Genomic DNA, 22145 nt, shown 5'->3' with positions numbered 1-22145 from the left:
GCGCTGCCCCTTAGGTCCCTTTCAAATTTTTCCCTTTTACCCTAAAAGTATGCTCTCTAGTTCTGGACTCCCCCACCCCAGGGAAAAGACCGTGTCAATTTACCCTATAAAACAGAGGCAATACCTTTGGATGCTCCAGTTTCCTCCCACAGTCCAAAGATATGCAGGTTTGTTGGATTAACCATAGGAAATGCAGGGTTACAGGGAGACAGAAGGGGGTTGGGTCTGGGTAGGATGTTCTATGGAGAACTCGATGGGCTGAATTGCCTGGATCCATGCTGTAGGGATTCTATGATTCTATTATTTTGGGTCCAGTGACCCTTCAGAATGCATGTGGTGTACATGGACTTCCAGAAAGTTTTTGACAAGGTTCACAAACCAAAGATGACTAAGGTACATTTGATTATGGAAACTGGATTTAAAATTACTTCCGAAAAAGATGACTAGGAATTAAAACTTTTCAGAGCAGGTATAAGTGGGTAGTGGCAGCCCACTTCTGGGATACAAAGTTAAAAATCACACACCAGGTTTTAGTCCAACAGATTTATTTGGAAGCACTAGCTTTTGTAGCGCTGCTCCTTCATCAGGTGGTTGTGGAGCATAAGATCATAGGACACAATTTATAGCAAAAGTTTACAGTGTGAAGTAGCTGAAATTATAAGTTGAAAAAGACCTGTATCCTACAGGGAGAAGGGAGCTCAACTGATATGTTCTGATATCTGGGAGATCCAATACTCCCAACCTCTTTGCAATTTCGTAAGTTTGGTAAGGGACCGCTTATGGCGCCAAATAAAATAACTAAACCAACCATTTAATTTCTGAAATGTTTGTCTAGGAAAAAGCAAGGGAAGCATCCACAAAGGGTATAATAAGCAAGAAAGAACATTCATTTTAATAAGAGCGAGTCAACCTAACCATGATACTAGAAGGTTCCCCCATCTTTGAAGGTCGTGTTTTCTCTTGTCAAACAAATGAACAAAATTAGCCTTGAATAATTGATCAAAACTAGGGGTAACAGAGAGGTCCAAATAAAGAAAGCCTCCCTGTGCCCACTTAAAGGGGAACCCACCTTCAATGTCCGGTATTCCCTCAGACCTCTCATAGCCTCCGATTTTGAAAAATTGATCTTGCAACCTGAGAAAAAGCCAAATGAATTAATACATTGTATCAAATAGGACACTGAAACTGCCAGGTATGAAAGAAAAATGAGAACATCATCCGCATATAATGTGATCTTATGCACCTTCGACCCGACCTTTGGGGCAGGTATGTTCGGGTCCCCACGAATGGCATCCGCTAGCGGCTCAATCACCAATGTGAAGAGCAAAAGTGAGAAGGGACAGCCTTGCTGGCTGCCCCTACCAGTGTTAAAATGATCAGATCTTATATCATTAGTGAGAACCGCCAACAGAGGATCACTGTAAAGGACCCTTACCCATCGAGTAAACTCTTCACCCAGGCCAAACCGCTCCAGGGTATAAAAAAGATACGGCCATTCCACCGTAAGTCAAATGCCTTCTCAGTGTTCAAGGAAACCACCAACTCTTGAACCGACCGTTGCTGGCACACTTGAATCATGTTAAGCAGTCTCCTAACAATACTAGAAGATCTGTGACCCCTTGTAAAGCCAGTCTGATCCTCCTTAACAATGGAGGGCAACACCCTTTCCAACCTCAATGCCAGAATCTTTGATTAAAAACATAAAATCAGAATTTAAAAGCGAGATGGGTCTGTAAGAAGCACAGTCTTCCAGGGTCTTCCCTTTCTTGAGGATGAGAGAGAGATATTAGCCTCTCTCAAGGATGGCGGGAGGTAATCCTCACCATATGAATAGTTATACGTATAGCATTGGTCCTGACAGTATGTTTACAAATTCTTTATAAAACTCACTGAGGAAGCAATCAGGGCCGGGCACCTTATCACTTTAAAGTTGCCTCCCTGCCTCCTGTATCACTTGGGTTGTTAATGGAGCACTAAGGAGAGACGCCTGTTCAGCATTCACACCAGGAAGATCCAAATTCCTAAAAAAAGACCTCCATCTTATCCCATCTGTCCATACAACATTCAGACTGATAAAGTTCAGAGTAAAACCTCCGAAATGTCTCACTGACCTTGATGGCAAGTAAGAGTCCCATTCCCTTCCCTAATAGAAGCAATAGACTGGGAGGCATTCTTCTTCCTGATCAAATATGTCAAGTATTTACCCGGCCTATCACAATGTTCAAACAGCCTCTGCTTTGCAAAGGAAAGTTCCTTCCTTGCTGTATGCGTTAGCATGGAGTTTAAGGTGGATCGAAGAGCTGTGATCCGCTGCAACTTAGTCACTGACGGCCTACTGCAATATGCCGTCTCAGCTGCATTCACTCGTGCCTCAAGCAGATGCTGCTGCTCTCTGTCGTTTCTGGCTGGCAGAGTATGAAATAATTATCCCTCTACCATAGGCCTCAGCAGTCTACCAAAGAATGGATGGATTACTAACGGTACCTGAGTTGGTGGCCAAAAAAGCTTCAAGTTCCCGAGAGAAATACCCTGCAAACTTGCTGTCCTCGAGGATGAAGGGATCCATTTGCCAGTACTGTGAGCCCATTGCATCACCCTTAATCTTAACCATTAAATACACCGCTTCTTGATCAGAGATGGCAATACTCCCAATCGAAAAGATTACTACCAAATCTAAAAAAGCCATGAGAGTTAGGAAATAATCAATCCTTGTGTGGCATTTATGAGGATTGGAAAAAAACGTAAATTCTCTGCCCATAGGTGTAAATGTCTCCAAATGTCTACCTAATTATTCTCCTGCAACAGGGCAACATCCACCCTCTCCTTTTTAAGGCTCAACAATGTCTTTTCTCTTTTAATTGGTGAGTGAATCACTCTGATATTCCAGGTGCACCATTTAAGATGCTAACCATGATCCTTTACAATCACCTTTTACCTGCTGAGAGGAAGAATTCATCTTACAACATGCTGAGCATACTCAAAAGGAGACTCATATAGAGTCTATTTACAAAAAAAACAAAACAAAACCTACAAAACACAAAGGGCAGGGGGACTCTACCCCTGCCCGCAGAGGGCACTTACATTTCCCACACACACACCTCCATCCTCCCTTCCAGCTCTAGCCGCACCCCAAACCCAAGCAATAGAAGAAACACAAAGGTATAACAAAAACAGTGCGCCCACCCCCCACAATATATCAATACTACTCCAGCTCAGTCAAGGAAAAAAAAAACACCAACAGCTTCTTTGGGAAAAGAGTAGAAGTACAAGAAATAAAAGCAAGACAAAAAAAAAGACACTACTGTCAATGTCCATAAATACATCTACATTATTTTAAAGTGTCCAAGAAGTTTTTGGCTTGCTCCAAGGAATCAAACCACCACACAGTTTCCTCGTAAGTAATATGAAGCACTAATGGGTATCTCATCGAATATTGAATACAGAGGTCCTTTAACCTTCTCTTAACCTCACGCTTACACTAAAAGATAGACTGCATAGCTGAGCAAAAGAAATAGGGAATAAAGGAGTTAGGGTACAGATTTATGATCATATAACTTACATTTTTATTGTAAATTCCTGTGCAATCTTTCATGATTTCATAATTTGAGTTGAACTGTAATGATAAACCCAGAAATGTGAGTGGGCTAGATTTGTATGTTGACCCAGAAATTCCAGTAGCCATATGCTTGTTTTTGCAAGGTAGATTGGAGTTGTGTGTCGAGAAATTCTGATCAGCTGACTCTACAGGAATTTCCTTGGAAGCCCTTGGGACGGAGGTTTCAGAAGTTTTAAAGTCACTCAAGTTTAATAATTACCCAGGAGATGGTAAATAAAGTGAAAATTAAAATGTGTTAAGGATTGACAAAGGGCACATATTGAGGATCTACCCAAGAGCAGATCATTTCCCTACATCTCATGGCCCTAGGCCTTCCTCTTCAAATGCTTGCAAGGACCTCCATTTCTCAACTTCATAGAACACTGATGTGGAGGTACTGGTGTTAGACTGGGTGGACAAAGTCAGAAGACACATGACACCTGGTTATCATCCAACAGATTTATTTGAAATCACAAGCTTTTGGAGCGTAGCCCCATCATCAGGTGAAGTGAGAGAGAAGCACACTGGCACAGAATTTGTAGGCAGAGAAATCAAAAGATCACACAAATGGCGTGAGTGGAGTGTCGAATAATAAGTCTCTGCAGGCGATCAAAAAAGTGTCAGGTGGTGTGAGTAAAGTATCAACAGCGGAATAACAAGCAAAGGGTGACTTATAATCCAATTAAATGAGGCAGAGAGATAATTACAAAAAATTAAAAATAAGGTGGTGCTGGAGATAAACCAAATGACTGGAAAAACATGACAGGTATAAGAGTCACATGCCGAGAGTCTAACCTAAGTAATAAGTAATCCACAACTGTACAAACTAAGATAGAGAGATCACAACAATTTATCAAGATGATGGTGTCAAAACAGGTTCATATATTACTGGTATATAATAAATACAACTACAGCAATCAGTTAAGCAAAACAAATATCATTGGATATTCACAATTAAAATTTATTTTCAAGATAACATATAATTCAAATCATTATGCTGGGGTAAGCAGAAATTAATAAATGATTTAAATAGTATAAAAATACAATGTGGCAATAAATAAGCATTTAAAACTACTCAACATATTCTTTGGAAATTATGCAATCAATATGTACAGTAATTAACAAATAAGCGGTTCTTGAAACAGTGCCTATTGATAAGGAGTAATCAACAGTGCCTATAAGATAATGTTGCTATCAAACAAACCATTTTCAACTGTTAGAGTAAAGAATAAAATAAATATTTTATCTATCATAGCATCATATTTGCAAATAATTATTCTAAGAAAATAATACTTGTTAAACTGATCAAAACTAGCAAGCTCCCTTAAAACAATTATGGCTTGCGATGCTGTTGGCCACCTTGATGGCAAGTGCTACACAGCATGATTGTAAGTTAATACATATGTTAAAATCCTTCTCACATTTGTACATAAAATTTTACTCAAATGATGGCATATTACATGACAAATGCATACTAATTGCTCTGAGAAAGTTACTTTGTTAAACGCATTAATCCATCCAAAAGGCAAGTCAAACACTTTAAGGAGATCAATGCATTTTCATTGCAATTTGCTCTGTTCTTGGCACTTACTGTTTGTTTTGTCCATTGTCCAATTAACAATGGCATTCTCTTTTGAATGCACTATCAATGTTAAACATTGTTCCTAATGTTTATTCACTTCATAAGGCATATTATGATAGATATTTCTAGAACACCTGAGCACACCAGATATCAAAAAATTGGCCAGTTGAGCGCAAGCCTGTTGCTTTCCTTTTAAATAAACTAATATTGAGATCCTGTTCATTTGTATGAAGGTCCAGCAAAGTCTCTCCCTATTATACATGATATGTACATGCCAATTAATTCAGATCTGTGAAATTATCAGTGAACTTCAGATACGCAACAGCACTCCGTATGAAAAACAGTAGACTGATTGGAAGTTAGTTCCATTTTGAAGATGCACTGTCAAAACCTTCCATGTGTGTTACAACAGAGATGTGCAAGATCATATTATGATGAGCCAAAGCCAAACAACCAATTCTCCATCTACATTCAGCTGAAAACCTGTAGTCTACCTTCCCCCTGCAACACCATCCAGCCCCCATCTGTCTCTTAAATAATTTTAAGGTTTTGCCTAGACTGTTTCACCTGAAATCCATTCACGGGCTAATCAGATTTTGCAGGAAGTTTCCTGATAATTACCTAAATTTTGTCTTTCATTTAACTGAAACCAACGTCTCCTTGCTTTACTTCTGTGATATTGAATATTGACAGAAACTATTTCAAAAAATGAACAGTTCTTTTAACCCATCAGAAGATTGCTCCAGATTTGTCTTTTCCATTCCATATCTTATAAAACTCTCTTACGGTTCCCTTTGAATCAGCATCTTTCAGAGCCTAACAATCCAAGTGACGTCAATAGTTTAATTACCTATCATTAAGGATTTTTCTGCGCCACTTCTTATTAGGAGTGCTGCTGTACCCAGGATGCTGTTTGACTGCAGTAGAGCAAAATTGGGAGTTTCAGCACAACATCTTTTTAATTACATAGCACTGATTTAACAATTTATTGGAGCAGTCTATCTGATTTGTTGATTATTCCTAGGCAGTAACTGAAAATATTAATTACAGTAATGTTTGCTGAACATTTTGTGCACCTAACTTCTAAATGTCAAGGAACTTACATAAGATTTTGGTCTCTGGTAGTTGGAATTGGAAATGCCACCCTGCAGAAGCAGACCTGAGGCTGTTACATAGGTGGTGACTACACAGGCACATTGGAAGGCTATGTCATCATGACATGATTGTAAAGCCTCCCAGCCCTCACATCCCCGCCAACCTCTTCCACACACCATTGTATCCCCATACCACTTCACATTCTCATATCCCTTCCACACTCCTTCATTTCCCCCATGCCCTCCTATTATCCCTATGTAATCTTCATATTCACCTTTCCATTATCCCCTATGTACAAAACCAACAAACCATATATTAAGACTATGTCTTCAAAATAATCCTGAAACTCAAAAAAATCCAAACAAGTTTTGAATAAGTGGTTTGCATTTTTCGAGGTTGTAAGACGATCACTATTTAGACAAGGAGATTTTCAAAGCCTGTTTGCTTATCTTGTCCATTTCGGGACCATTTCAAAGGCATTCCAGTGTTTTTATATGGATCATATCTCTCCACATGCTGGATAATGGAAGAGTAACTATGAAGGATGTGTGGAGAGATTTGAGGGAATCTGGAGGTAGATATGAGGCATTATTGGCGAGACCTTTTCAGTGTATCAGAAAAGGTGCTTACCTCCACAGTAAGCTTACTTTAACATTCACAAATTGGCAGGATTCCCACAGGCTTCAAGACCCCATCCACTTTAAGGAAAATACAATGGGGAGGGAAACTTGAATTTTTGACAGGAATTTAAGTTGTGATCTCAATATTATTTTAAGTGCATATCAGGTTGTAATCCTCCATATTTCCCAACCAGGGGAAAATAACAAATTGCAGGAATGGCCTGTAAACATTGAGCAAACACATTAGTAGGCTGAAACATGAGGGCTGCAACTTCAATATTGTAAGGGGGAAATTGAGCCTCTGGTCTCCACCCCTACTACATTGACTGGGATCTTAGTCCAAGATTACACAACTAGATCAACACCTGGCATAATGATACAGATAAAGCAAGAAAACAGATTGCTGGCTTCTAAACATGTTGATTTGTCCACTAGACAAGAAATATAAGTATACCCAAAGGAACCGGGTACTAAGCTTACCTCTTATGCTAGGAGCTCACATTAACTAAAAGCAAAACAGACCAGTTAAATGTACCTCTTCCACCAAAATTATCATGGCATCCAAAATTACTACATCGAATCAAGCAAATCTCTGGCTTGTTCTTAATAACAATATAATAAAGTGGGAATACCAAAATGTTGATAAGGCCATCACTAAATATAGTTGATAGGTACAGCATTTAATTGGACGTTAGTCAAATTCAATACTTCTCAGAAGGCAATCTTTTACAGCTAGTAATAAAAGGAGAGTAGTACACGTGTCATCTTCCCAAACCTGGAAGAAGTAAATAATGTAGGGCATCAACTTTGAAATTAATAGAGAGAACAATTCAACAGCATGGAAGGGAGTTAAGACAGTGATCATTCAAAATAGAGAAATGGACCTTCAAACAACAGGCATTTATAAATAATTAATTTTGGAACTTTGGAAATAACAAGGGACAAATACATTGTATTGACAGAAGGATGACTTGTGATATAGCTGGTAAGATTATTTATCATTTGGAACATTTTGTGTAAAGTTACGTGAATTTGAATACTTTAATAATGCCTTTCATGAAAATAGTCTGGATTGGAAATAATTTTGTTTTATAATACTACCTCTTCTACTTCATCTTCAAGTGAATCAATTACATTTACTGCTGGCTTAATTGAGGTATATTTGGAATGGTGATGACTGGGGCTGATCATGCCATCACTAGAGATAGAATCACCAGTATTATTTTTACTTGTGCGTTTATTTGTTTGTTCCCAAGGGAATGAATTGTTACTCCGCTTAGGCTGCTCTACAGCAGGAGACATTAGAAAATTCTCTTCCTTAGTGGTGAAGCCAGTGGCAGCTCCAGATCCAAACAACTGTTCCATCAAGTTAGACTTTCTGTCTTTAAATGGAAGGTCATGATAGCCATTCATTTGCTCATCTTTGCTACTGCTCTTCTGATCTATTAGACCAGACCTCCCAGTTCCTTTCCCAAAAGATGGTGCATACATACCGAAGCTCAGCTCAGCACTGAAGTTTGTGGTCCTGGTACCTCTGCGACCATAACCTTCTGTTGGTGTACTGTCCACAGATTTCAAAAAGTTACTAGTATTTTGCAATCTTTCTGGGGAATCACGGCTTTTTGACATTTCTGTGGAAAATAGGTGTGATGTATTGTGCGGTGAGATTACGGAACTTCCATTAGTCTCTTCATCAATCTCTCTCATCTTTGCCAAAAGAATTTCTTTCTTGCGTCTCTCGTTCATTTTTTCCATGTTTTGGTGCTCAGTCTCTCTTGAACTGGATTCTTTTGCAGTACTTTCTTTCTCCTCTCGTTTTCTTTCCTGCTCTTCTTGTTCCCATTCTGCAAATGTAAAAGAAAAGTTATAATATCAATTTCTTGATCTCCATTTCTGAATTGTGCAACCATTTGACTTTATTTTCCAAATTAAACTTAATCATTAAATTTGAAAGTTTGCATTGATATAGTGCTTTTCACAAACTCAAGACGGTCCAAAGTGTTTTACATTCGATGTAGTGTAGGAAATGGAGAAGCTAATTGATACACATCAAGCTCTCACAAATAGCAATGAAATGAATGGCTCGATTATCAGATTTTAGTTATTATTTCAAGGAGAAATTTCAAAACAAGGGAGCTCAAGAGGTCACCTTTATAATTAAGTGCCTTATTCTTGACTCTTCAACTAAGAAGAACAGCAGTTTCTGTCCTCATTATCTATGCCCTTCATTATCTTATACAGCTCAATAAGGTCACCCTCAGCCTCGGCTGCTTTAAAGAAAACAACCCATGCTTCTCTTCATAGCTAAAATGCTCTAACCCAGGCAACATCCTGGTGAATTTCTTCCGCATCCCCTCTAATAAAATCACATCTTTCCCCTACAGTACACTGATCAAAACTCCAGACAATAATCCAGCTGTGGCCTTACTAACGTGTTATATGGCTTCAACATCACTTCCTGGCTCTTGTAATCTGTGCCTTGACTGATGTGTCTCATATGCCTTCTTAATCAGAAGGAGCAGATGCTGGAAGTGCATACCTCACACTTTTCATGGTTAAACACTATTTGCTACTGTGTATCTTCATCTAACTCCATTTCTGTGCACCCTTTAAAACTCTACCAATTAATTTAAACAGTGCAGTTACATTTGCCACCCTCCATTCTGCCACAAATGTCCCTGAATCTACAAATATTGGAAGATGACAACCATATCCTTGGCCATCTTCTTTATTACCCAGATATTCAGATTATCAAGCCTAGAAGATTTATCAGCTTTCAATCCTATTAGTTTCTCCAGCACTTTTCGTTTCACTAATATTAAATTCCTTAATGCTGATTCAAGCTGACCCTTGCTTCACAAGCATTTCTGGAAAGTTATCTTTGACTCTTCTGTGGTGCTACAGATTTGATGGGCCAAATGTCTCTTCTGTGCTGTATGATTCTAAAACAGAACAAAAATACTTGTTTAATTGCTCCACCATTTCCTTTTCTTCCATTATCATTCTCCTGTTTCAGACTGATACTTGCCGACACTATTTGTCTTCACTCACCTTTTTTTTTCTATTTACAAACTTACAGAACTCTTACAGTCTGCGTTTATGTCCTTTGCAAGTTTAATTACTTTTCATTTTTCCATTCTTAATTAAACTCTAGGTGCTCCTTCGCTGAATTCTAACTGCTCTCAGTTCTTAGGCTTGTTGATTTTCTACAAATGTAATATGCCTGTTCTTCAGATCTAACACAATCCTTAATTTCGTTTGTTAACCATGTTTGAGTCACTTTTCCAATTGTGTGGTTTTGCCTGAAAAGTGTGTATAATAACAGCTGCAGTGCATGCTTTAGTTCCTTAAGCCATTGCCCATTCACTTCATGTCCTTTAATAAAGTCATGCAGTGTTTCACAGACATCTCAGTCCTTATACATTCATAGTTTCTCTGTTAAGAATTAGGACTGTAGTTTTACTTCACTATTTTATCCCAATAAATTATTACATAATGTGATGTCACTTTTTCCCAAAGAACCTCCAACAACAAATTTAAATAACCCATTTCATTGTAGAAAACCTACACTAATGTTTTCCACCACTTGTTGCTTCTTACCTTTATCAAGATTGATTTCTCAATGTACTGGTTTAAATAAAAATCCTGTACACACTCCAGAATACAGCTGCCTCAGTATTATTATTGTTAATGCGGTTTGCCCATTATATGTCCATTAAAACCACCCAGGACTGTTGTAGCACCTTGTTGCACGCACCTCTAATTTCTTGTTTAATGCAGTTCCCTACCTTACCATCACAATTTGAAGACCTATGGAATTCTCTCACTAATGTTTTCCACCACTTGTTGCTGCTTACCTTTATCAAGACTGATTCCACATCTAGTTCTCCTGTGCCAATATCCTTTCTCACTAGTACACTGATTTCAACATTCACAAACAACACTAACTCATCCTACCTCCTTTCCAGTTTTGCCTTTACATTTCTAAAGACTGAATGCCCTTAGCTGGTCAGTTCCCAGTCTTGATTACTCAGCCATATATATGCAATTGCAATCATGTTGTACCAGTTTATAAATATCTGCGGATTGTTTAAACAATGTTTCAATTTCAACAGCACAGAAATCAACTTTCAAAATTTTCCACAGGATTGTGCAGATTTTACAGTGGAAAAGATGCAATGCATAAAGTTAACATCAGAAGTATTATGCAGTAATCGTTATGTATCCAGGAGTTTTATATGTCTGTATACTAGATAATGAACTTTATAAATGATACAGTGGTAGGACAGAAGTTTATTTTCCGAGAGTAAAAGTTTTTAAACTTTTCTAGTCAACAGAGGAATTTAGCAATTGGAAAGCAATTGTTCAAATAAAGTCAGTTGTACAGTATTTTAACTAGAAACACACTTATCTACAATTGAATGTCATTTATCACAAACATGGATCTAATGTTTGTATTTTGAAGTTCAAGAACATGATACTGACAATGGACACAACAGACAATTTGTTATAGAAATCTGTTACTCTATTATAGTCTGGAACACCCATTTACAGTCTCAATAAATCCATTTGATTTGAACTTTCACAATAAAGTCTCAAATTAGAATCAGTCCATTCTTAACTATAGAACTTTAACTTGTTTCTGGCAGGTTTTCGATCAACAACAAGCAGGAGCATGTCAACCTTTGTTGATAACTATTTTCTGTGGATTTGGTGGTGGTTGTTGGGGGTGGAGAGGAGAAAGAGGAGGTGGAGAAAAGAAGTTAATGGCCTGGGAGGTGTGTTTTCACTCTAGAATTTGGTTACATCACCTTATTGTGGGTGGGAATGAAAGCTTCAGAATTTTTATTTTTGGAAAGGTTAAATTTGAAGTCTCGTAGCCAAATATACTTAATTCGTCATGTGGGAGGATTAACCAGAGAGAGAATCTTAACGGGCTTTATGATACTCAGAAACAAACATTTCCTCATGGACAGCTGGCAGGTCTACTCAATTTTAAAAATATTTTTGAGGCAGAAGGTCTATTGTAAACATTGAAGGAAATCTGTGTAGAATTAATTTTCTTTATTCTATAGGGCATGTTGAGCTAAACTGAAGAAAGGTGGACCATCCTGCATCTTGGCAGATGACATACAATGTACAGGTTGGCAAACTTCCAAGATATACTTCAATACGACTCATTTTGTTTTGTAAAAAAATTAAAAGCCTTCATACTCCCAATGCATTAGCTCTTGAAAGATACCTCAAGAGATAAATCTTACCAATATAGACTGCAGCTGTCCAGAATTCACAATAGATAAAACACTTAAAACTACTCCACCAGCCTGTACTTGCAAAACTTTAAACAATGTCTAATGTTGATGTGATTTTCAACTGGAGAGGTGATAACAATCCTGACTATGCGAAGAATTACATTAACAACCAATTTAAAAATATCAGCTAGATGCTACATATATCATAATGTGTTTTTGAACTAAACAAAACAGTGTGGACAGCAAAAGTTCCCAGGTGCATTCTCCCTGACAAAACCCCTTGAGCAATGAAGTTGATTTGTCAACTAATCAGCACCCTCTCCTCATGCAATATAATTTATTGCTTCCTTGAAATTTGTTATTCTTGCTTTGGTCCTGATGAGTGCAGATGAAGAGCTTCGATAGTGTATTTCTTCTTTTAGTAATACACAAATGCTGTATATTAGAGGGCAAATTTAAGACACCTTTATTTAATTCTGCAGGGATAGATTAAGGCTTCAGCCAAATAAGCATCGCGGTATCAATTGAACTTCAGAATGTATTCAATTCAGCAAGTGTATATTTTATTATTCAGATCAGTAAAAACAAAAAAAGGCTTATCCTATTGTATGAAGGATATTAAAAATGGTGAAAATTGATTGTTACCAACTTGCATTTGTCTTTAAAATAGCAAAGTATTCCAAAACGACCCTCAGGAACATTATCAGAAAAAAATTGATAAAGAGATAATAGAACAAATGAAAAAGACTTTATGAAACATCTCAAAAGAGGATAGAGAGTTACAGAGGTGAAGAGGTTTTGGAAAGAAATTCTAGACATTAACTGGGACCTGGGATAATTGCCCATGAAACAGTGATTGAAATTGGGTGTTCGAGGTTTAAGAGAATGGAATTGGGGGTGTCTCGGGAGAAATGTAGGGCAGAAAGAATTTGAAAACAAGGATAAGCATATTGAAATCAGGCATTATCTAATCAGGAGTCAATCAAAGTCAACAAGCACTAGAACAATGGGTGAATGAGACTTTGTACAAAGTTAGGATTCCAACTACAGAGTTTGGATGAACTTTCTACAAATGGTAAAATGCATGTGGTTGGCCCTGAGAACATTGAAATATACAAGTCTTGTAGTAACAAAGGCATGGATAAGGGATTCAGCATTATATCAGATGAGCCAGGAGCAATATAAACAGAGAATAATCAAATCATCGAGAACATTAGCTACAAAATATATTTTACACAGTTTTTCTAATGCACTATATTTGGGATACCACTAGAAATAACATGGTTTATAAACAATAAATTATGCTAGTAATGAAAATAGCTTTGGTGGTCATAAGCATGCAAGAAGGTCTTCAAAGAATTGACTGAGAGTCATTACTCTGAAGAAAAAAATGAAATAACATAAGATTATATTTTATGTGATAACCTTTACTGTGGAAGGTACAAATGAATATAAACCATACACTTTTAGGTTAAAACAAGCATGATATGTGGGTTTCAAAAGGGCAGGAATGGTTGCTAAATGTTCTAGGGTTTAGAACGTTTAAAAAGAACAGGGAGGGTGGAAAAAGAGGAGGGGGTGTCGCATTGCTAATCAGAGAGTGCATCACAGCTACAGAAACAAAGGTTGTTGAGGAAGGTTTGTCTACTGAGTCAGAATGGGTGGAAGGTAGGAACTGCAAGGGAGTAGCCACCTCACTGGGGGTTTTCTACAGACCCCCTAATAGCAGTAGAGAGATTGTAGAACTGATAAGCCAACTGATTTTGGAAAAATGCAGATGTAGCAGGGTTGTTGTTATGGATGACTTCAATTTTTCCCAATACCAACTGGACCATCCTGAGTGCAGATGGTTTGGATGGAGCTATTTTTGTTAGGTGTGTTCAGGAGGATTTCCTTACTCAGTATGTAGGCAGGCCGACGAGGGGAGAGGCCATTTTAGATTTGGTGCTCGGCAATGAGCCAGAACGGGTGTCAGATCACGTGGTGGGAGAACACTTTGGTGACAGTGACCACAACTGCCTCACATTTACCATAGGCTTGGAGAGGGAAAAGAGCAGTCACCAAGGGAAGATATTTAATTGAGAAAAAGGAAAATATGATGCTATCAGACAGGAGTTGGGAAGTACAGACTGGGAGCAATTGTTCCACAGAAAGGGCACAGCAGACATGTGGAGACTGTTTAAGGTGCAGTTGTTGCGAGTGATGCATGAATTTGTTCCTCTGAGACAGGTAAGAAGGGGTAAGATTAAGGAGCCTTGGATGATGAGAACAGAGGAGCTTCTTGTCAAAAGGAAGAAGGCAGCTTATGTAAGGTGGAGGAAGCAAGGATCTAGCCAGCTTTAGAGGATTACAGGCTTGCTAGAAAGGAGCTCAAAAATGGACTGATGAGAGCCAGGAAGGGGCTTGAGAAAGGCTTGGCAAGAAGGATTAGGGAGAACCCAAAGGCATTTTACTCATGTGAAGAATAAGAGAATGATCAGGGAGAAGGAAGGGCCGATCAGGGATAGCATAGGGAACTTGTGTGTGGAGTCTGAACAGATTAGGGAAGTCCTGAATGAGTTTTTTGCCTCAGTTTTCACTAAGGAAAGGGACCTTGTTGTGAATGAGAACTTTGGGGAGCTGGGATATGGGCTTGAACAGATCAAGATTGATTAAGTTGATGCATTGGAAATTTTGGCGAACATTAAAATTGATAAGTCCCCAGGGCCAGGCCAGATTTATCCTAGGTTGCTCCGGGAAGTGAGAAAGGAGTTTGCTAAGCCGCTGGTGAAGATCTTTGCTACCTCACTCTTCATAGGAGTCATACCGGAGGATTGGAAGGAGGCGAATATTGTTCCTCTTTTCAAGAAAGGTAGTAGGGAAATCCCTGGCAATTACAGACCCAGTCAGTCTTATGTCTGTGGTCAGTGAGGTTTTGGAAAGAATTCTGAAAGATAGGATTTATGACTATTTGGAAAATCATAGCATAATTAAAGGCAGTCAGCATGGCTTTGAGATGGGCAGGTCGTGTCTAACTAATCTTATTGAGTTCTTCGATGAGGTGACAAGACAGGTCGACGAAAGTCGAACAGTAGATGTTGTGTATATGGACTTCAGCAAGGCATTTGATAAGGTTCCCCATGGTCGGCTCATTCACAAAGTGAGGAGGTATGGGATACAGGGAGAATTGGCTATCTGGATCCAGAATTGGTTGGCTGACAGAAAACAGAGAGTGGTTGTAGCTGGAAAGTATTTTGCCTGGAGGTCAGTGTCCTGAGTGGTGTCCCACAGAGCTCTGTTCTTGGGCCTTTGCTCTTTATAGTTTTTATAAATGACTTGGATGAGGAGATTGAAGGGTGGGTTAGTAAATTTGCAGACGATACAAAGGTTGGAGGTGCCACTGATAATATTTAGGGCTATTGCATGCTACAGTGTGACATAGACAGGATGCAGAGCTGGGCTGAGAAATGGCAGATGGTGTTCAATCTGAATAAATGTGAAGTGATGCGTTTTGGAAGGTCGAACTTGAATGCTGAATATAGGACTAAAGACAGGATTCTTGGCAGTGTGGAAGAACAGAGGGATCTTAGTGTTTAAGTGCATAGATCCCTCAAAGTTGTCACCCAAGTGGATAGGATTGTTAAGAAAGCATGTGGTGTTTTGGCTTTTATTAACAGGAGGATCGAGTTTAAGAGCTGCAAGGTTTTGCTACAGCTCTACAAGTCCCTGGTGAGACCACAATTGGAATATTGTGTGTAGTTCTGGTCGCCCTCCTATTGGAAAGATACAGAGGCTTTGGAGAGGGTGCAAAGAAGGTTTAAGAGGATGCTGCCTGGACTGGAGGGCTTGTCTTAAGAAGAGAGGTTGACTAAGCTCGGACTTTTCTCTCTGGAGAGGAGGAGGAAGAGAGGTAACCTGATCGAGGTATACAAGCTAATGAGAGGCACGGATAGAGTCAATAGCCAGAGACGTTTCACCAGGACAAGATTGACTGGGACGAGTGGTCATAGTTTTAAGATATAAGTTTTAAGTTTTAAGATATTAGGCGGAAGGTCTAGAGGACCTTTTGGTTCCCACACCTCAGGAAGGACATACTGGCACTGGAGCATGTCCAGCGGAGATTCACACGGATGATCCCTGGAATGGTAGGTCTAACATATGAGGAACGGCTGAGGATCCTGGGATTGTATTCATTGGAGTTTAGAAGATTAAGGGGAGATCTAATAGAAACTTACAAGATAATACATGGCTTGGAGAGGGTGGACGCTAGGAAATAGTTTCCGTTAGGCGAGGAGACTAGGACCCGTGGACACAGCCTTAGAATTAGAGGGGGTAAATTCAGAACAGAAATGTGGGGACATTTCTTCAGCCAGAGAGTGGTGGGCCTGTGGAATTCATTGCCACAGAGTGCAGTGGAGGCTGAGACGCTAAATGTCTTCAAGGCAGAAATTGATAAATTCTTGATGTCACAAGGAATTAAGGGCTACGGGGAGAATGCGGGTAAGTGGAGTTGAAGTGCCCATCAGCCATGATTGAATGGCGGAGTGGACTCGATGGGCCGAATGGCCTTGCTTCCGCTCCTATGTCTTATGGTCTTAGGAGACGTCAGAGGTACGTTCTTCACGCAGAGAGTTGTGAATACATGGAATGCGTCGCGTGGTAATGGTGGAAGCAGAATCATTAGGGACATTTAAGCACCTGCTGAACATGCACATGGATAGCAGTGAATTGAAGGGTGCATGGGTAAGGTTAATTTATTTTACATTAGGATTAATCCTCGGCACAACTTCGTAGGCCGAAGGGCCTGTTCTGTGCTGTACTTTTCTATGTTCTATGATCCAAATACACAAATAACATATTAAGATGAAATAAAGAGAACGCCTATAGAGGGAGAAAGGTGAAAAACGACAAGAATATAAGACTCTGGTGCGGCCGCATCTGGAGTACTGTGTGCAGTTTTGGTCGCCATACTATAGGAAGGACGTGGAGGCACTGGAACGGGTGCAGAGGAGGTTTACCAGGATGTTGCCTGGTATGGTAGAAAGATCGTATGAGGAAAGGCTGAGGCACTTGGGGTTGTTTTCATTGGAGAAAAGAAGGTTTGGGGTGACTTGATAAAGGTGTACAAGATGATTAGGGATTTCGAGAGGGTTGACAGTGAGAATCTTTTTCCACGTATGGAGTCAGCTAATACAAGGGGGCATAGCTTTAAATTAAGGGGGGTTAGGTATAAGACAGATGTTAGGGGTAGGTTCTTTACTCAGCGAGTCGTGAGTTCATGGAATGCCCTGCCTGTAGCAGTGGTGGACTCTCCCTCATTATGGGCATTTAAGCGGGCATTGGATATGCATATGGAGGATAGTGGGCTAGTGTAGGTTAGGTGGGCTTGGATCGGCGCAACATCGACGGCCGAAGGGCCTGTACTGTGCTGTATTCTTCTATGTTCTATGTTCTAATATAAATTCTAAGAAATTAAAACAAATGTAAGCAATAAGGAAAAGACCTAAAAGCAATAAAAAGCTCTACCAGTATTGTAACAGGAGGAGAGTCATCACAGAGGAGGATGCTAACTTGAAATGATGAAGCAGTAATGTAGCTTTACTGGAGAAATGATAGCGTTAATGTTTCAGGTTAATGACATTTTAGCAAAATTTGTTTTTATTTCCGATTTCCAGCAGACGTAGCACTTTAAGTTTTGAACTAAATAATTATTTCTTGGTCACTAACCCTAAGGTTTAAGATTATTTTGTCTTTTTTTGAGTCAACATCTCTGAACATGTGCAATGAATGACTGTATACAGGATATTCAGGATCATAGAACAACTTAGTTTTATCAAGGAGCATAAATTACAAGAAATAAGATTGTGTGCTTATCCCTGTTGGTGTGCCAGCATGGCTTGGTCGATAACATTTCTATCACTGAAACAAAAGGTTGAATCCAACTTAAGATTTAAGCAGGCGAAATGAGCTAACATTTCAGTTGAGTGTTGCATTGTCAGAGATGTCATTTCTTGCGTGAAATATTAAAGCAAGACGTCTTCTGCATGTCTAAGTGAATATAATAATTCCTGGACACAAATTGAGAGCAAGGAGGTTTTCAGTGATCTGATTAACTATTTTTACTTAAAGACCCAATAACATTTTTATCTGGTCTTTCACTGTTTATAGAATCTTGCTGTATACAAATTGACTCTGCCTTCCTATATAAGGACATTAGTTAGAATTCAGAAGTTACCCATGAGTTGTAAATTGGATTGGGATATCGTTAAGCCATTAACTACCCTACCCCTGGACCGGGAGGCCCAGGTTCAAGTGTGTAATAACATCAGAACAGGTTGATTAGGAAAAATATGTTAAAGAAAATCTTTCTTTTTCCAGAAATAGTATGATAAAATTATAGCTCCACTGCTGTTGCACAGCTCATGAAACAAGACCTGAATATATATAAGCACCAATAATCCTTATTACATGACAATGCAATGCCACCTTCAATCTTTTTAAGCTTAGTTCTTTTTTTTGTTGCTAATAATCATTATCCTGATAAATGTTGAAATCTACAAAGTATACTTTGATGCGTTGACAGTAATTCACATTCTTTTTTCATCACAGTTAGGAACAAAGACACTAACTCAAAAATCTTAATAAAAGCAGTGACAATTTTGGCATTGTAACAGAATAACTTTTATCTATAGAACTATAAAAGATGATTTTAAAAAGTAGAAGGCAGAAAATAAAGGTGATTTCTGTGAGAAAAATGGGGAGTCACAGAACAAGGCAACAAATTCTGAAAATCCACCGCATTGTGGGTTTTGCACAGAATATAACACAGAAACAGGCATCAACTCACTTGGTCTATGCTGAAGCCTTATCTTACCCATCTTCATCTAACTTGATCAGTGCATCTTTTTTTCTCTCCATCTTTATCTGGCTTCCCTTAAATGTGGCCATACTATCCATCTTAACTACTCCTTCAGGTAACAAGTTCCATGTTAGAACATAGAAAAATACAGCGCAGAACAGACCCTTCAGCCCATCATCATCCATATACTTATCCAAGGACTGTTTAAATTCCCCTAATGTGGCTGAGTTAACTATATTGGCAGGCAGGGCATTCTATGCTCTTACCACTCTCTGAGTAAAGAGCCTGCCTCTGACAGCTATCTTAAATCTATCACCCCTTAATTTGCAGCTATGGCCCCTTGTACAAGGAGACGTCATCATCCTAGGAAAAAGAGTCTCACTGTCACCCTATCTAATCCTCTGATCATCTTGTATGTCTCTACTAAATCCCCTCTTCACCATCTTCTCTCAGCTCTCAGCCTTTCCTCATAAGACCTTAGCTCATCCAGGCAACATCCTGGTAAATCTCCTCTGCACCTTTTCCAATGCTTCCACATCCTTCCTGTAATGGGGCAGCACACAATATTCCAAGTGAGGCTGCACTAGCATTTTGTACAGTTGCAGCATGACATCATGGCTCCGGAACTCAATCCGTCTATCAATAAAACCTAACACACCGTATGCCTTCTTAACACCACTATCAACCTGGGTGGCAACTTTCAGGGACCTATGTACATGGGCACCAAGATCCCTCTGCACATCCACACTACCAAGAATCTTTCCATTGACCCAGTATTCTTCCCAAAGTGAATCACCTCACATTTATCTGCATTGAACTCCAATTGCCACCTTTCAGCCCAATTCTACAGTTCATCCAAGTCTCCCTCAACCTGCAACATTCTTCCACACTGTCCACCACTCCACTGACTTTAGTATCATCTGCAAACTTACTAACCCATCCACCTATGCTTGCGTCCAAGTCGTTTATAAAAATGACAAACAGCAATGGTCCCAAAACAGATCCTTGTGCCACACCACTAGTGACCGGACTCCAGGCTGAATATTTTTATTCAGCCACCATTCATTGCCTTCTTACAGAAAGCCAGTTTCTAATCCAAACTGCTATCCATGCTTCAATCCCATGCCCCCATATTTTCTCCAGCAGCCTACCATGTGGAATCTTATCAAAGGCTTTACTGAAGTCCATGTACACCATGTCAACTTTTTTTTAGATTACATTACAGTGTGAAAACAGGCCCTTCGGCCCAACAAGTCCACACCGACCCGCCGAAGCGCAACCCACCCATACCCCTATACCCAACACTACGGGCAATTTAGCATGGCCAATTCACCTGACCTGCACATTTTTGGACTGTGGGAGGAAACCGGAGCACCCGGAGGAAACCCACGCAGACACGGGGAGAATGTGCAAACTCCACATAGTCAGTCGCCTGAGGCGGGAATTGAACCCAGGTCTCTGGCGCTGTGAGGCAACAGTGCTAACCACTGTGCCACCGTGCCGCCCTACCTTCATCTACATGTTGCAAAGTCTTTGGGTAAAGAGCTTTCATAATAGATTTATTGGTGATTATCTTATTCTTATGGCTTGTAATGTTGGCCTCGCAAACAAACAGAAACACTTTTACTCTAGCACATAACATCAGATGATTGCTGAGCTTTATCACTGCAAAAAGAGGAAAGAGCCTTAAATTATTCTTTTCCAGTTTGTTAGAACCTCTTAGTTTAGGTTTGCATGGGGCATGTGAAATATGTGTAGATACTTTTGGCATATATTTAAGTGTGCTTACTTCTTTTCATCACAACACTTGCACTTAGACATTTTAGATGGAAACATCTCATAGTGAATGTTTTTGAGTTATAGTAAAATAAATCTTTGGAGACAACTGCCTCCATTTTCATTCCCAGGTCAGGACACAGGCAGAAGAAATCCCAGCTCATAAAAGGTAACTTTTAAAAATTATGGCCTGTAATTCCCCTTTGCAACTGGTGGTAGAAGTAGTGATGGGAAGGATGGGGCAGGGAGGTTTGTGGTGGGGTTGATGTACATGTCTGAACTGTAGGGTAGATTTAGTGGTAAAATTGTTTGGAGACTTCAAAGTTTAAAAGAAAATTAATATATGACATCCTTCCTTCTCTCATCCGCCTACTCTCCAAGTTCTATTCATGTCAACTAATGGCCTATGCCATTCATTATACTATCCTATGCTCTTATACCCATTCTAAAAAAAGCCCATTCGCCTATTTCCCCATGTCCCCTCAGGTCCCTAGGCTCATCTGCACATTCCCCTCATAACTCCCATTCTGCCCGATGTCCGTCTATCCATTGAGCCCTTTTACCTCTATGCCCCTGATCATACCTAGAGACCCTTATAACACCTATCAATGTGAATTTCATGCCCCATCCTTGCCCTTCCTTCATCATGCCTATTCATCAGGGTATAAGTCAGGAAGCATGCTGACAGAAAATAAAGTTCTCTGTTTATTAATGAGGTCATGGTTGAAATAAATGGAAGTGAAAAATCATTCAATACAGTATAATGAAATTCCTTCAACTGATTTCTTATGAAAACAAACATTTCACTTAAGTGCTCAATCTTTTATGTAAGACAACATTCTATTTTATAAGAAGTCAGAGCATTTCATCAAAATGCTTGTTTGATAGGTTCTCCTTGTGAAAATAGCAGTTTGGGAAATCAGATGCACAACACAATGGTTTATGGCTAAAGAAACCCCAGCATTTTCTTTTAAACTCCACATAATTTGTGGATAGTTCCCTTTGGCCAGTCACAATCATGATTTCAATTATCAAAGTGATGGAAGGGGCTGTCAGTACTGTTGATCAGCATTTGCTTAGCAAGAACATATTCATTAATGCTCAGCTTGGATTCTACCAGGGACACTCAACTCTTGATCTCATTACAACCTTGATTTAAACATGGACAGAAGAGATGAACTCCAGAAGTGAGGTGAGAGTGACTGACCTTGATATCATGACAGCATTTAACTGAGATTTCCATCAAGGAGATTAAGAACAACTTCGTTCCTGCTGTTATCAGACTTATGAATGGAACTCATATTAGAGTTGATCATTCTCTCCACCACCTCTTAGCATAACACTATATTCTGCATTCTATTCTATTACCCTGGTTAGCATGCTGAGC

General features: G+C 39.3%; 1 protein-coding gene across 3 annotated transcripts in view; it reads right to left on the bottom strand.

Moving 5' to 3' along the window:
* Positions 1-4039: 4039 nt before the first annotated feature.
* Positions 4040-22145, bottom strand: part of lca5 (lebercilin LCA5) — a 107250-nt gene continuing 89144 nt past the window's right edge. For all 3 annotated transcript variants that reach the window (XM_043686965.2, XM_087982435.1, XM_043686966.2), the window contains one exon: positions 4040-8736. In XM_043686965.2, coding sequence (XP_043542900.1) covers positions 7982-8736 — 755 coding nt within the window. In that variant the 3' untranslated portion in view covers positions 4040-7981. The remainder of the gene's footprint in view (positions 8737-22145) is intronic.

This window comes from Chiloscyllium plagiosum, unplaced genomic scaffold (genome assembly GCF_037043375.1).
Source record: "Chiloscyllium plagiosum isolate Xiang-an unplaced genomic scaffold, Cpla_swu_hap1 HiC_scaffold_3, whole genome shotgun sequence".
In the NCBI taxonomy this organism is placed as follows: domain Eukaryota; kingdom Metazoa; phylum Chordata; class Chondrichthyes; order Orectolobiformes; family Hemiscylliidae; genus Chiloscyllium; species Chiloscyllium plagiosum.
The sequence above is the reverse complement of the archived record's forward strand: the minus strand, read 5'-3'. Positions and strand labels throughout refer to the sequence as shown.